The sequence below is a fragment of the Rhinolophus sinicus genome, chromosome 5 (assembly GCF_057876585.1).
Source record: "Rhinolophus sinicus isolate RSI-liver-muscle chromosome 5, RSI-T2T, whole genome shotgun sequence".
Lineage (NCBI taxonomy): Eukaryota > Metazoa > Chordata > Mammalia > Chiroptera > Rhinolophidae > Rhinolophus > Rhinolophus sinicus.
Window position 1 is genome coordinate 104,119,582 of NC_142505.1, and position 16,072 is coordinate 104,135,653.

The 16,072-nt window shown below is 39.8% G+C and overlaps 2 protein-coding genes across 4 annotated transcripts in view; one reads left to right on the forward strand and one right to left on the reverse strand.

Annotated features, from left to right (window-relative positions):
• Positions 1–549: 549 nt before the first annotated feature.
• C5H5orf58 (chromosome 5 C5orf58 homolog) lies at positions 550–14,547 on the forward strand. Of its 3 annotated transcripts, none has more exons than XR_012489868.2 (5): positions 552–706; positions 6,451–6,526; positions 7,432–7,522; positions 8,548–8,722; positions 12,492–12,622. XR_012489868.2 is itself a non-coding variant. In XM_019740153.3 (4 exons), the coding sequence occupies exons 3-4, from the start codon at positions 7,432–7,434 to the stop codon at positions 12,641–12,643; spliced, it is 243 nt and encodes an 80-aa protein (XP_019595712.1). In that variant the 5' UTR covers positions 550–706; positions 6,451–6,526; the 3' UTR covers positions 12,644–14,547. The 3 variants fall into 3 exon arrangements, 1 of the variants encoding a protein (XP_019595712.1); XR_012489869.2 differs by lacking the exon at positions 552–706 and adding an exon at positions 5,420–5,452; XM_019740153.3 differs by lacking the exon at positions 8,548–8,722 and having other exon boundaries at positions 550–706; positions 12,492–14,547.
• A 28-nt stretch (positions 14,548–14,575) lies between these two features.
• LCP2 (lymphocyte cytosolic protein 2) overlaps positions 14,576–16,072 on the reverse strand; it is a 40,364-nt gene continuing 38,867 nt past the window's right edge. The window contains exon 21 of the mRNA XM_019741050.3: positions 14,576–15,313. Coding sequence (XP_019596609.3) covers positions 15,191–15,313 — 123 coding nt within the window. The 3' untranslated portion in view covers positions 14,576–15,190. The remainder of the gene's footprint in view (positions 15,314–16,072) is intronic.

Below are 16,072 nucleotides of genomic sequence, written 5' to 3' on the forward strand. Positions count from 1 at the left end.
TGATTGATGTGCCACCCTGAGAAATACCCTGGAGAGTTTAAAATATAGAGAAGAGGATTGGGACTAAAGTTACAGCTAGGCTAAATAAATAAACATGAAGAAATGAAATCATCCATAAATCTCACTACCCAGAGATAATCATTGTTAACATGCTGGTGTATGTTCTTCCAAACTTGCTTTTATGCATACATTTTTTTTTCATTACAAAAGGTGAGTACACACTTGTAGTCTATTGTAATTGACTTCATGAACGTAATATGTTTTTTCCTAAGGACGCTTATTTTTCATTGCATGGCTGGCTGCTGAGGGTGAGGCCTGGGAGTTAAGGGCAATGTCTCCAGGGAGAAGCATCTGGTCGGGATCTATGTCTTTAATAAACAGGGGAGGTATTGGTGGGGGATGGAGGGTTGACATGTTAGAATTAGAAACATATTTTAGTTGGGGACAGAAGGTGTTCTCTGATTGGTGGATCTCTGGAAATAAACACAACTCCTGTCAGGAATATGCCTGGCTGGATGAAGGCATTTTCTAAAAACCCCAGCACAAACAGTTTCCAGACAAACAGGCGTAGCAAGCAACTGTCAAAAGCAGCATCGTGCTGAATATTGTCAGCGTTTGTCCATCTGCTTTCTCATACACTGGGCTTCTTTCTTACATTACAGGAATGTTGAAGGAAGAAGGGAGCTAAATTCTGGTGCAGTTAAGGGTATGTATTTTATTATTTTGGACATCAAGTTGGAAAACCTCAATATTCTCTTGGCTTCCTTACCTACTGAATCTATAAACCTTCAGATTGTTTGCTTTTCTTATCCTGGTTGAAGTGTTTTGGGCATAGGGTTGCCAGATTTAACAAATAAAAGTACAGAATTCCCAGTTAAATTTGAATCTTAGATAAACAAAAAAGTTTTTAACATAAGTATGTTCCATACCCTATTCAGGACATACTTATAGTAATAAAATGAGGGGGAAAAAGAAGAAGAAAGAGAAAAACAGAAAGGCTATCTATTATTTACCTGAAATTCAAATTGAACAGGATGCCCTACATTTTATCTGGCAACTCTATTTAGGTAGCTTCCTATTTCGGAGGGAAATGTTGGTACAGATCTGTAATTGCTTTTTTCCCCAAGCTTTGTTGAGATGTAATTGACATGTAACATTGTTTAAGGTGTACAAAAACGTAATGATTTGATAGTGTGTATATTGTGAAGTGTTTACCACAATGAGGCTCGTTAACACCTCCTTGACTTCACATAATTACCATTTTGTTGCTGTTATGGTGAGAATAGCAAATCTCTACTCTCACAGCCATTTACAACACAGTATTAACTGTAGGCTCCATGTTGTACATCAGGTCTCTGGAACTTGATCATCTTATCATTGGGAGTTTGTAGCCCTTGGCCAATTTCTACCCATTTCCCCCACCTCTCAGCCTCTGGCAACCGCCACTCTCTGTTTGTATGAGTTCAGTGTTTTCAGATTTCACATATAAGTGAGACCATACAGTTTGTCTTCCTCTGAGTTACAATACAGTTTGTCTTTCTCTGAGTTATGTCTCTTAGCATAATGCCCTCAAGATCTATCTCCCGTTGTTCCAAATGACATGGGTTTTCTTCTTTTACATTTTCTTAATTAGAAGGGAAAACATTTTGTTCATGCAGCAAGCAATGTAGGTTTTCATTAATGACATCTTTCTATAGTTCGGAAGTGTTTCTTCCGGAGAAAAAGAAAATGACTCCGTCCTATGTAACGTCAGGTACTTGAAGAAAACAGAGGATCAGGGAATCCATCTTTCAGTTTAGACCACAGGGGCACAAGTCACGAGCCTTCCGGCTTCCTGCATGTGATTGGCTGTGGGAAAAGTACTGCTCTGACCCACGGGAATTTACTTGATCTTTCCAACACTGGTCATGCTCTCAGGTGATGATCCAAGCATGTGCTCCTTACCTCCCAAATTTGTGTAGACAGGGGTTGTGCAAAGCAATATTCCTAAGTGGGAAAGGGGGTGATACTCCAGTAGAAAGCCAGTCCCGGGGCACAGAGACCAGCACTTTTCATTGATAAGGGGCAGGGAGAGGATGGGAATGAGAGCTCTGAGAGCAAGTGCAAGAAGTGAGATAATTTACTCAATTTGTTTCCTGAAAATGAAGACTTTAGGTCAAGAATTTGTAATAAAACTAATGGAGGCACTCATAGCCGACTCCATAAAACCCTGAATCACCTTGTTGTTCTGTAACCGCTTTTCTCTTTATGGGAGAATTTACTAGCTTTTTAATCTCCTTTATTTGATTAACGTTGGATTCAACCATTGTACCCTGTGTTGGGTTCAGGTAAAGTGTTGCATTTGCAAACTTCTTAAGGTAGCTAGATGTTTTTTCAGGGCCTCATCTACAACAGTCTCAAGTGTCAGATCATGCTTATAAAGTTTTGTTTTCTTAAGAGAAAAAAAAAGACCTATAATTACTTGAGGAAAATCACCGTAATAAGTAGTCATCATCACTCCAAGACATTTTTATGGAGAAAAATATAGTACTATAATCTGTGTTTTTCTGTGTTCAGATCTCTTTTTTCCCCCACTTATGATACTTATTTAAGTTGGTTCTTTAAAAAATAAAACGCTTGAATGATGACCTTTTCCAAATTGCAGTAGTTTTAATCTACTCATAAGAAGTAATCAGCACTCTGGATAAATGGAAGGTCTTTAGATTTCATCAAAAGTCCTGTGAACAGAATACTAAAAGGCAGATAATTGAGCCAAAGCAGGCCCTGCAGACACATGCTGGACCTGAGAATGGGGTGTATGTTCGGGAAGATGGGGCTCCAGAGACACCAGCTCCTATGCTGGCCCCCACCATCCCCTATTTTCAGGTTTCTCCGTCTTAATGCTATCTCAATCCACCTACTGTTTTCACCGTACTTCTCTTAAACACCTTCTTTTCTCCTGGTGTTACCTATGGGGAGTTTCCAACAACACATCTGTAATCCTGCAGGTCTGAGGTGAAGTTTTCACTAGTCTGCATCAAAATAGGGGGAGCAAAACGACATATCTTGTAAGATTTTCATTAAGCTTGTCTTATTCTGGAACTCTTGTGATCTTCCTTCTTTTCTTTCTTCCTCCCGTTTTGATGTTAAATTATCTCTGCATTTATAAAACTGCTGGCAGTTATTTGTTTTGTTAATGTCCTTAATTCAGAAAATAAGTGTTTCTTCCCCTATGTTAGTCACTCTGTGTTTGTATGCTTGTGTGTACATCAGTACCTTATGTGTTCAAGTTCAGAAGCCCAAAACATTAAGGAGCCATGATGTACTTGTTTACTGTCTCCAACGATTGTGTCCGGGTCTGGGGGATAACCTGGCACAGAGAATAGAACAGAAGGCTCTGGAGTCACCCAGACAGGATCCGATCCTGGTTCTCGTGCCCCTAGGCAGGCACTAAATTCTCTAAGCTTAAGCTCCATTTTCCATGTAACTGGAGTGATAACAAGAACCTCAGAACATTGTCAGAAGGCGAAAGCTTCTAACTTAAGGCATGACATACAGTCAGTGCTCAAAGGATGTTTGTGCCCTGAACTTCTGTGGCTCTTCTTGCCCCCTAACTCAGCACTCTGAGAATTAAATTTAAAAATGCTCTGTGCACATACCAGAAATAAGAAAATGCAAGACCCTGACACTAGGAAGTACCCAGAGTTGAAATGTTGAGTGAGGTGAGCACTGGCTGAGATGGGCATGAACCTGCCGGGTTGGGTAGGGTTAATTCAGGACTCCCTCCAGGATTGAGGGGAGTTTGAATGGCTTTCGTAGCACATTGAGAATGAAGGAGTCTTAGAAAGGGCAGGATATTGGAGGGCATCTGATCCTAGGTTTTGCGAAGTGTGGGACATATCCCCCGAGAGATATAAGAGATGTTTTCACATGGTACACAGGCCCTAAAAAACATCACACAGTGAGAGTTGCTTCCCTTCTAACTCTTGTACTACTGATTGCATCAAGAAAAAAGTCTTGGATTATGCTGGACTATCTTTTAACACTTCTTTAACATGTAATAAGAACCCATTTTAACAAAGAAGATGAGGCTTCAGTATCACATCCATCAGGAGGCAAGAATATCTAGATGATTAAGAATATTGTTTTATTTCCATTGTCTTTATTTTTCTTATTACCTTCTCTTTATATTTTATGCCACTTACATTGATGATACAAAGATTTTTAAGTAGATCTAAATCTTATTTTCATTGTCTTTATTCTTTCCCATTACCTTCTCTTTGTATTTTATTCTGTTTACATAAAGATTTTTAAGTAGCTTTAAATTTTAAAGGGAAGCAAATTTAAAATATTAAGGTAATAATAAAATAGGTGGTATACAGTTAGGGCAAACAGTCATAACAGTGGCCCCACTGTGAGTGAAATTTAGAAACCACTGATCTAGCCCATCGCCCTCCTCAGGAAATGGGTGAGGAAACTGAGGTTCAAAGAAAGGCAGGTCCTCTTTTCCAAGATTACATAGCTGGCTATCCTTACGACTGAAATTCAGTTCTCTTATACCCCTCTTCATCTACCTTCATCAGACCATAAATTCTAGTGTTAAACAGAACGTAATTGGATAAAAACAAAAAACAAAAAACAAAACCAATGCATTGTGGGTTGAGGGACTGGTTCCAGAGCCTGGTATGTGTCATAGGGGAGGCTGACAGAAGACAAAGACTATTATTATAGAACCTGAGGCTGGAGGTCTGAGCTCATCATCAAGTCTAAGGCATGTCCTGAGGGCACCAAGGAAGGTCTTTGAGTCAGCCCCAAAGGTTGTAGTGCCGGAGACTCCTTTTAGAATCCAGCAGAGATGGCTTGAATCCCAGCGTCTCTAGTTGGCGAGAACCCAGTGAGCATCTCTCAGCTCCTCTGTACTCTTTACTCATCTGTAAAAATTTATAGGAATGATAATAGCTCACATTTATTGGGCACATCACCTGCCAAGCCCCTGTGATGCATTATCTCACTTAAGCCTCAAAAGAACACTAGAAGGCAGTTATTATCTCCATATGATAGATGAGGACATTTGGACCCTGAATGATTAGAGCGCTTCCTAGCATCTCTATGGCTAAACAAGTGATGGAGTAGGATTTAAACCCCACTGGTTTCAGTCCAGAGTCTGGCCTTAACCACACTTCTATAGTGTGAAAATTAAACGCAAATAAGGACTGTAAAACATGTAGCACGGTGCCTGGCATATAGAAGGCAAGGAATGTCAGCATCTTCCTCACCATGCCTCTCCAGGTCCAGGAGACTGAGCCAGTCACTGTCAACCTGGCATCTAGAACCTTCTCCATAGGGTTTTTGTCTGGGACTACAACTCCCAGGATGCATCAGGCAGAGGAACTGGCCAATCAGGAAGACCGGTCTCGCTTTTACTGTCGGTTTGCCCTCCCTAACGGTCAGAACTTCTTCAGCCGTTGGCCTGGTAGGTCGTGCTAAGGTGTAGGTTTGGGGCAGGCCAGGGTTACTCGGTTTTAAATAATCCTAATTCAGTTTGAGAGTGTGAAGACTTGGAATTTCCAGGCTGCCTCAGCTGCCAACCTGTAGGGTCTCTCAGCCCGCGGCCCTCAAGGTCCCAGGAGAGTGTTTTAGGTTGGCCTGACCCGGTTTGGGAGCACGAGGACCGCGGACACTTCAAGGCTGCCTAAGGCTCTGTCTTCGGCCCCAAGCAGCGGTTGGGTGGTGGGCTGTCTGCACCCCGCTGCCCCCGAAGACCTGGGGCTCCTCTCGGGTGTCAGTTGGGCCCAGAAGAAGGGGTGGCCTTTAGAGTGAAAGCTGCAGGGATGATTACCACGCACAGGACAGGATGAAGGCCTGAGCGGGACCTTCTGCCTCCTGCCTCCTGGCTGCGGGGTTGCGCCTTAGTTGCGTTAATGGCTTCAACGTAGTGTCTTGGCCTCTGACCCCAGTCTTCCTCCATCCACAGAGCTTGGTCACTACGTCCCACCTCCTGAGAAAGTGCTCTTAGACCTGCCTCTCCTTTCTCTGAGTAACAGTCCAGCTCAGCTCCCTGGAGAAGGCTTGATGCAGCCCTGGCCTCGCTCCAGCCCAGTGGGGTTTTGTGACAGCTCTGCCCTCGGGTGCCACCCACCACCCGTGGTGCTTGACAGCCCTGAATCACCAGACCCCAGGAGTGGGAGGGCCAGCTTTCTTGGGCATTTCTCTATCCGTTTAGTTTCTACCTGCTTCTTGGTTATTTTTTAAATTTTTTTACATTCATTCCTTATTTTTAAAGTTAATTTCACCATCACCACCCCATCCCCTTTATTTCGTTATCTTCTTTCCGTTCCCCTCACACCCGAATCTTTTGATTTGCCATACTCAAGATAGCTGCCGTTCCCTTTTTAACACCTCGGAGCTTGTCGGTGGATAAAAGGGTATTTTATTCATTGTCTGGAAAAAAAATTTTTATTTCTTTTACAGTGACTTTAGAGTGAGAGAGAGAGAGAGAAATAGGATAAATCCAACTCAGGAAAAGGCGGAGGCAAGGAATTTAAAGGTTAGTTTGTTTTTATTATTTTGGACAAGTCATATACTGTCTGCTAACTTCCCACCTTTCATGTTGTCGCTGTTTTTTGTACTAAATGTCACTTATTGAGAACTGACTCTGGGTGGTGAACACGCAATGGGATTTATAGATGATGTAATACAGAATTGTACACCTGAAATCTATGTAATTCTACTAACAATTGTCACCCCAATAAATTTAAAAAATAAATTTAAAAAAAATGTCACTTATTTTTCAGGTCTTTTTGAGAGATTTGAATGGCTGACGCTAGATTCTAGTGAATCATCCATGCATTTGTATCTGACACAATTGGTTAAATATATGTACTGTATATATAACATAGTAACATTTTGATTTACACATTCCAGTTAACGAATTCAACTGTGAGTTGCCCTAATTCCGTAAGCTAAAATAGAAGCAGTCATTTTGCCATCCATTTAGTTTATGAATTTTAATTGAATTTTATTTTGAATTTTACTATCTGTTTAAAGAGATTTATGTGGAACCTGTCACTCAAGAATAAGTTAGAAAAAAGACACTGACTTACATAAACAAAATCAGTGATTTTGTATGATTGCTAAATTGTAAGGTAGTTTATAAGTGCTGACGATTTCTGCATTTCCATTATAAGGGCCCCGTCCTGTGGAGATGGTTTGATTAAAGAAGAAACCTCAACCTAAGAATTCCTGTTGGAGGTGTTTCCAGTTGAGAAAATACTAACTTAACAAGTTGATGCCTTCTTATGTTAGAATTCTAACCATTTATAAAGAATATTCACAATTATTTCGGTTCTGAAATAACAGATTTTCCTTTTAGAAATACTGAAAATTTAAGTATTTTGAAAGTACACATAAATACTTCAGATTTACACTTTTTTTTCTCTCTTTTAAAATCAGATGTTTAGGAATAATACTGACCATAAGCTAAAGGTGGAAGCCATAATTAAAAACATTAACACAATTTCTTTGGAGTTGAAGAAGATGAAAGGTAAGTATGGAATAACTATATTTAAGTGTTTGCATGTCATGGTTATAAAATAAATAATAGAGCCAATTTTTGCTTCTGCTGGGGTATAAGTGAATTTTGCCCACTAATTGGGATTTTTCTGTTTCTTAGGAAATGCTTACACTAATAGGAACTAGCTCTCTAAAGATGAGTTATGTTTGAGCATTGATTGGTCTAGCAGTTAGCAAACTTGCATTCCCATCCTTGACACTGATAAGCTTATGATGTCTGACTAACCTCTGAATCCACTACCTTCCTTCCCTTCAAACAATTATACAACGATGTCACATTCTGCAAAGTGATGCCTTATCCATTTATCCTTACTTGGCTCCTAAGGTTCTGTAAAAATTAAAAATTGTAAGTTTGTTTGATTCTGTGAGTTTAAAGCTCTTTATTTTAAACAGATTCATAGAGTAGGATTGGGCCTCATAGCTCATGATGTTTAGTCACTCATCTCACAGATATATTCTGTTTTATCCCATGTAAAATTTCCATGGTTGAGCATTTCTAGCGATATTCTATTCCTGACCAAACATTTCCTATGTTGGGGAACTTCCTATCTCATCAGTCAGCCTCTTCTAAGATAATAGCTCCTTATGAACTAGCTGAAATCTGCTCCCCTAACCCTTTCACTCACTGGTCCTATTTCTAACCATGAAAATTACATTGACTATCTAGTCTTTTGACAACTCTTGGATATTTGAAGATAGCCTTTGTGTCAGTTATGAGGCCTTCAGCTACACGTAACAAAATGCCACCTTACCATGTCTTATACAGAAAGGAAAATGATGAGACAACCTAAGGTAGGGCTGCCCGAAAGTTAATTCAGAGTTTTAAAGACTGCATTAGGTACTGGGTTCTTTCTATGTGTTAACTTTCTGTTCACTCTGTAATGACTCCTGGTCATTGCCTGCAGACATGGCCGTTACAAACACAATCTCCGCCTGTGTCTGTATAAGCCTGTCCCCAGATCTCTGCAACACATTCCCTTTCCTTTCCTTGGTCAGAGTTGCATCACATGCGAATGACTGCAGCAGCCACTGCCCAGGGGAGTGGGACTGCCCAAACCAATTTGGACCAGTCAGGACTTACTGCTGGAGCTGGGGAGAGGACCACAAGTGAAATCCAATTGTGCCATGAAGAAGAAGAAGGAGGGAGTGGCCGTTAGTTAGGCACCAAATAGTGAGTGCCTGTTACGCTGTTTCTACCTGTTTTCTCTCTGGCAGTCTTCCCCAGAATGATCTGTGAACCCTGCGGTCTCGAGATGTTAATAGATGGTATGCAGTGAAAAAGTCCACATTCTTTTGGTCAGATAAATTTGGGAAGTGTATGATGATCTATAGTTCGCTCACAAATTTACAGTACATATTAACAACGGCACTGAGGAGTCTGATATAAAGAAATCTGGTTAGCTTTGCTTAATTCATCACCTCCAAAATCAGTCTCAATTCTACAGCAAGGATTATCTTTCTAAAATGTAAGTCTACTGAAAGCCTCATTGGTTCCCCATTGCCCTGAGGGTAAAGTCCAAACCTCCTAGAATGGACGGTAAGACTTCTTGAGATCAGACCCTTACCCACCTCTCCAGTCTCTCATCTCATTGTTTTTTCCCCCTGCACGTCCTATGCTCCAGCCAGACTGAACTATGTGCGTATCTACACATTTACTCTGCGTCTGTGCCTTAACACTGCCATCTCTTTCTGAAATGCCCACAGCTGCACCCCCGCCGCCACCCCACAGGTTCATGCTACTTATCACGTTAGTCGAGTTTACTTACTTACATTGGAAAACTTCTTTTAAGCCAGCATGTGATCTCTTCTACTTTTTCATATCATCTGTCACGCTGTGTTGTAATTGCATGTTTACTTACTTCTCCTATCCCCACTCAACTGTAAGTTCTTTAAGATATTCCTAGCAATTAACACAGTGCCTTGATGTAATAGGTTCTTGGAAAGTGTTTATTAAATGAAAAATTGGTTCTGGATGCTTTTACTCACTTAAAACAATTAGAGAAGATTTAGATTCCTCCCAGACCTGATTATCTAACTGTTCTAGTTTGGAGACTATTCTTTCATGAAGTAAAATAGAAATAGAAAATATGATATATGTGTTCCTGAAAAGTTGTGGGGTAGGTTAAGTTGTCAGGATACCAGGGACTTACAGAGCTAGACTAGGAAGGTAAAGATGGAAGATGAATGAACACTCTGTTTACTCACTTCCTCCCCAAAATCATAATGGCCATAGATATAACATTTACCATAATCCAAATACTCTTCCAAAAGCTTTACATAAATGGATTCAATTGTCGTAACAACTCTATGAAGTAGGAAGTGTTACCCTTCGCATTTACAGATACATAAACAGACATGAGAGCATAACTTCCTTTCCTAAGTTCACACAGCTAGTCACTGGTAGACCTGAGATTTAAATTTAAAGTGATTTTAAACAGACAAAAATCCACAAGACAAAGAGCTCTCAAAAAGAGTTAACTACGAAACAGAAAGCAAATGGAAGCAAACAGAGAAATCTGAACCCCAAAGTCCAGAAATCTGAACTGGGTAAAGCTAAGAAATAGCCCCAAGACTCAAAACATAGTGGCACCAGAATCCTGGATGTAGAGGTGAAGGAGAACAGGAGGACTGGTTAAATGTTTAAGAAGTTATAGACTACCTGAGGCCTCTTCCCCCACTACGTAACTGGACAACTGTTTCTCTCTGTGACATACTTGTAAGACACAAGGTTTTTCCCTGAAAGGGTATAAAACGAGATCTCTGGCCTGGAGCCACTAGCCACAAATTGAGGAGCAGAGTACTGTACTAAAAACAAGTTTATTAAAAACAAGTTTACATACGGAAGTACATACAAGACCTCCAGCTTTCTTTTCCCACTTGGCTACAAAACTTTGGCAGCCTGATTTATACCCTCAAGCAGATTTTTCTTTCAGGAATCTGACCAGCCTCAGAGAAAAGACCTAAAGATCCTGATAGCACAGGTCCCCTCAACAAAATACCCAATCAGATCGCCCCACAATATAGTCTACTAGGGGCATAGAGCTTCCAATTGTCTTCATAGTGCCTCAGTCTCAAATACGAGCCAATAAATATGGCATATTTGAGGAAAGCATCTAATATGAAAAGCAGAGACAGAACCAATAAGTAGATTCAATCAATGAGGAAGAAACAAATTGTGAAGGGAGATGAAAACTAGAAACTATAATATCCACAGAGAAGAGAAGATGCTACATCAATGAAAAAGGAACATGATACTATAAAAAACATATTTAGAAAACAAAAAGGAGCTCTTGGAATTTAAAAGTGTGACAATAGAAATAAACTCTATAGATGCTTTTAAAGATAAAATGAAGAAAATCCCCTACATTGTAGAGCAAAAAAACAGAGATGGAAAGTTTTAGGGGGAAAAAATGATGAACGAGTCAAGGAAGTCCAATATCCAATAAATAGGAGTGTTAGAAAGAACACAGACAATGGATGGGGAGGAATTCATTAAGGAAATAATCTCAGTACATTTTCCAGAGGTGAACAGTTTGAGTTATTACAATGAAAGAGCCCAACACAATGGATGGAAATAGACTCGTACCATGGTACAATAGTGGGACATTTCAGAACACTGAAAAGAACAAAAGATCCTGAAAGCTTCTAAAGAGAAACAACCATTAAGAGTTAGAACCATGAAAATTCTCAGTAACAACATTGGAAGCTAGAATAAAATGCAGCAATGTCTTTGGAAATTTGAAGAAACAAGATTTCCAACCTAGATTTTTATAGTCAGTCCGTCAATTAAGCATTTGTGTAGAGAGAAATTTTCAGTCATATAATTTTCCCTCTCAGGAAGTTACTGAGGTTGTATTCCACCAAACAAAGGAGCAGACCAAAACGAGAAAGACATGAGATTCTGCAAAAAGAACACTCCACACAAGGGAGGGGTGAAGGGAGTCCCTGGGATAGTGGTGAGGGGAGCTCCCAAGAGCAAGCTGTACAGAGGCCTGGAGAGCTGTCCGTCCAGACTAGAGCAGCTCAGAGGCTCGCAGAGAGGAGAGACTTTGAACAATAGAACAGCTAAGGCGCTTGATTATACGGAGAGGAGATTTACCCAATGTGGGGAAATTTGGGATATATTCATGATAACTCACCAATGAAAAGAAATTACTCACTTTGGTTGGGTAGTGGCTTGAAGGAATGGAAATGTCATAAGACTCAACTATGAAAAATATATAATCAAAAATTTTAAACATTAAATATTGAGCTAGCAAAAGGCAGACTCAAGTATATTGGGGCAGTGAGTGAAAGAGCTGTATGTTAAGTCTTCTGTAATCAGAAGCAGATTACAGATGCCCTAAAATTGAAAATTAACTATGCATGTCATTTGGAGATATGGAGGTAATACCAGCTACCCCATCCCAGGAAATAAACTCCATAGACACAAAACAACAACAGAAGCAACAAAAACAAAAGGAGCTAAAACACTTCAAAGTGGTTGCCTCTGGGAGATAGGAACTGCTATATAGGGTGATGCAAAAGTAATTGCGGTTTTTGCAATTGTTTTTAACCTTTTAAACCGCAGTTACTTTTGCCCCAACCTAATAGTTTTTGTAACATGCCTTATAGACCTATTTGAGATTCTTCATACTATATGGCTATGTAACAGAGAAAAGTAAGTTTTAAAAAGTATAAATCAAATTTGTAAAAATCAAGTTGTAATTTAGTAAGATAGCTGACAAGCTGAGCTAAAGAACCCTTCTGGTAAATGTTTTATGCCATTTTGTAGTACGTAAATTTGATTTGAAGTCACAGGGAGCACACCTAAATTGTGGTTTCATCAATAGGCACTTAAGAGAAAGCTAAATCCAGAATTAGGAAATAGCTACTGAGAGTAATAGTTGCTGGGACAATGTGCTACAATATATTGTCTTCTATTATTCTGTTTTGCACAGAGCTCTCCCAGTTACTGCTTTGTGACCTTACTCTACATTTTAATCATCCTGTGAAGGCAGATGACTTCAAGGAAACAGAAAGAAACAACCCCCTCTTTGAAGAGTTTAAAGTATCAGATGTATCCCTTGCTTCTAATAGTTTTTCGACCTGATTTCTTATTTATTGTGAATTTAGAACTGTACGTATTGTTGAATTAACAAATATCTGGGAGATTTGAGTTTACTAATATATTTAATATAATAAAAAACAAAATAAAAATATGTTGAGTTATAAATAATCATTTCATGTTCCTGAAGGCTGTTTTATTATTGTTTTAATATTTCAAAGAACGGCTAATTTATTTCACTAATGGCAAGGGTATGACATAGGAAATTAGCCATGGGGCACTGCTTACTTTTTACCTTACACTTGAATTTGACTTGGGCTGAAAGAGAGTCACTAAATTGTAAATGGATGGTATTGAGTTTATATTAATCCGATCTCTCCTGGTAGCAAATGCCCGAAACAGCTCAAGCTAGCTGAAGCATGTGTTGTGTTGTGTGGCTTGGCAGTCTGTGCTTGGAGTGGCTTTCCAGGGCTCCCCTAATTAATCAGATGTCTCCATCCTGGTTCTTTTCTGGCATTGGCCTCATCCTCTCCTGTTACGGACTGGTTTCCTCCAAAAGGCAGGTCGAAGAAGGGGTAGAGTCATAGCAGGCAACAACTCCGGGTGTACAGCGTTAACTTTTGGGGGTCCCAGAGAAGAGACATCCTGACTCAGCCTCTGTGTTTAACATTCCAGAGAAGGACGCCAGCTTGGGTAAGATGTTTATCCCTGAGCAGGGTCCTAAGCAACTGTGATTGGTGAGGCTGGGTCACATGCCAGGTCTGACCAAAGGAGAAGAGGGCCCATGGGAAGAACAGAGTTTCCGTTGCCTGAAGAAGGGGGGAAGGATGCTAGTCATAAAAACATCAGATACTCACCACCGATTTGTCATGGCAGTGGGATTACTTTTAGGATACCTTTATCCTAAAACTTCCCAATTTCTGTCCCTTTCCATCAAAGGAGACTTAAATTAATAGGCTTTAGTTCACCATATATACATGATTCACTACCAAATAGTTGCTTTGAAATCTACTATGTCCTTCATTTTTTGATATTTTTTTAATATAAAGGCTAGAAGACTATGAAGGAAGAAATAAGGGCAGCTCGCTCCATAACTTGCAATGGGTGCCACCCTCACTACCAAGCACTAGGTCAGCATTTAACACAAAACAGGCAGGAGGTAAATGCTTGCTAAATGTTCTGTTGAATAAGCGTGTAAATGAATGCAGGTGTTTCAGCTTTAGAATCTCAGATTTTGGACCTTAAGTAGAGAACTGCTTTGTAAGGATGAAGTTTTGTGAAACATTTTTATCATCATTGGTTAAAAGTCTCCAGATACTCATCGTAGCAAATTGTCAGTTTTAACCCGGTGATTTCCAAGAATCCCTTCCAATTTTCTATCAGCTCATGAAAAGGAAGATGCAAGATATTCTTTACCACTCAGAGAACTTGGAGATTAAACAGAGAAGCAAACAATTTTTGTTGTTAATAAAAGTTGTGGAATAACAACCAAGGGCCCAAAGGGGAAAGCTTGAAGAACCACATAACGCCAGGTTTTTGTTTTGCAAAATGCCTACTACTTTTGAGATATGTAACCAGAAGGAAAGAGCTGCATTTCTTTGCAGGATTTATAAACACTTTTTAGGAAGGATGGGAAGGGCGTTATGAGAGTGGTCGGGCATAAAAAGATAGAAGAAAGAGATCTAGTCAGAAAGTCTGATCAAATATTTCTGTGTGTATTCATTGCTTTTTCATCTTTCCAAGACGACTTTGGCAATATCTACATCCCTTGACAATGCTTTTGGAGTTGGGTGAGGGTTAGAAGAGGTGGGATTGCGATGTGATGAATTGAAATCCAGCTGTATTTGACACCAGAGCCTCATCTCTAAATTTAAAATGTTTTCATTTGGTATTTGTAGCTTAAATATACTTTAAAACAAAAATAAATACTATGGATTAAACTATAAAGACAATAAAGTTGTTTCAGGAACCCAAAAGTAAAGCAAAAGGCAAATTAATTTTAATCCCAGGAAGTTATCCCAACATGCATTTATCTTTTCATAAAAAAGTATACAAAAATACACCCCCACCACCACAACAAAAACACCAAATAAGAAAGGATGAAATATTTTTGAAGCCTTTTAAATTATTGCTGCTGAGAAAGTGAATTTTAGTAATTTTCTAATTATACGTATAAAACTGATGGTTGCCTCTGACTGACAAAGGTTTTGCTATTAAAACAACAACCCAGTTTTATGTGATAGCAAAAGCTATTACTAAGTGTTTTGAAACTTGCCCCAAATTATTTTTGTAGCTGTGTAAACTACTGTACTTTGAAATGGGTATCACAAAAACACGTTTTTATAGAACTTATTACAATGCAGTACGTGACTTCAAGTGCAAACATTATTACTGATGCACTTTACAAACACTGAAGAAGAATAAATAAATTACGGGACGTTTGACAGTCTTTGCTTCAAAACTTCTTAAAGTGAAAGGACAAAACCCCTGTGTTCGTGTTGAGGGGTTTGATTCAGTCCTAAGTGAGTGTCCAGCCACCCAGGCTCCCTGCTTTCCCATCCTGGCAGCAGAGGCGGGCAGACGGGTGACTCGCTAGGCATGAGCTGCAGAATACGTCAACGTGCACTGGTATCGGGAACCTCGGTTTTTCCCATCGATGAGCAGAAGTGGCATTTTCCTGAAGTAGTCAATAATATCTGACACAGACAAGAAGTCCTGAAAGATTCAAAATAGGGAGGTAAATCAACACTGAAATGGGTAGTATGAATTTTGCCCTCAGTTTTGTTTATTTAATCTGCATAATATCCTACCTCTTGAAGTTATGAGGATTGTAGGGGAAAGTCTGTAAAATTTGGCAAATATTTGAATGATTTCTGCTATAGAACTTTGAAAACACAATTCCTCACTGACATACAACAAGCCAGGGATAAAAGACTGTATTTGAACCTTAGATAGGAGTCATCTATGCACAGGGGTCTAATTATGATACCCTTGCCTTAGGAATGCTCTTTGTGCGTTTGGTTTCTGTATCCCACCTTCTCTCAGTCATTAATAGTGTGAGGAGGTATGAGGAATCAGGAGGTCAGAGGTGATATCTATAGCAGGACACAAGAAGGAATAGCAGTTCCTGCGTGATCTCTCTACTGCGTCCCCATCACCACCTCCACACTCACAGGGGCTCTGTAGCCAAGTCTGTGCATTCATTGCTTGGATAATCCTATCACTGATGACCAGACTGGACAAAAGCCCATTCATCCTGTTAGCCAGGGGTCAGAAGCCTCCTCTGTACCCCAGACAGGATCACACACTTCCTCCAGACGTCTCTGCTAGGTGCCTCCCTCCGGCTTGTACTTGTGCGTTTCCACACTAGACCAACAGAAATCCTGGGGGCAGACATCTTTGCTTCTATAGGACCAGTGCAGCTGTATCCACAATCAACACAGTGATTCAAACATTTGACCTAAATACGTGTTT

Excerpts from the sequence above, each read along its gene's own strand:
- C5H5orf58 (XM_019740153.3), top strand. The coding sequence starts at position 7,432 with ATGTTTAGGAATAATACTGACCATAAGCTAAAGGTGGAAGCCATAATT. Across the intron at positions 7,523-12,491 it reads GGAGTTGAAGAAGATGAAAG|AGCTCTCCCAGTTACTGCTT; the intron begins GTAAGTATGGAA and ends TGTTTTGCACAG.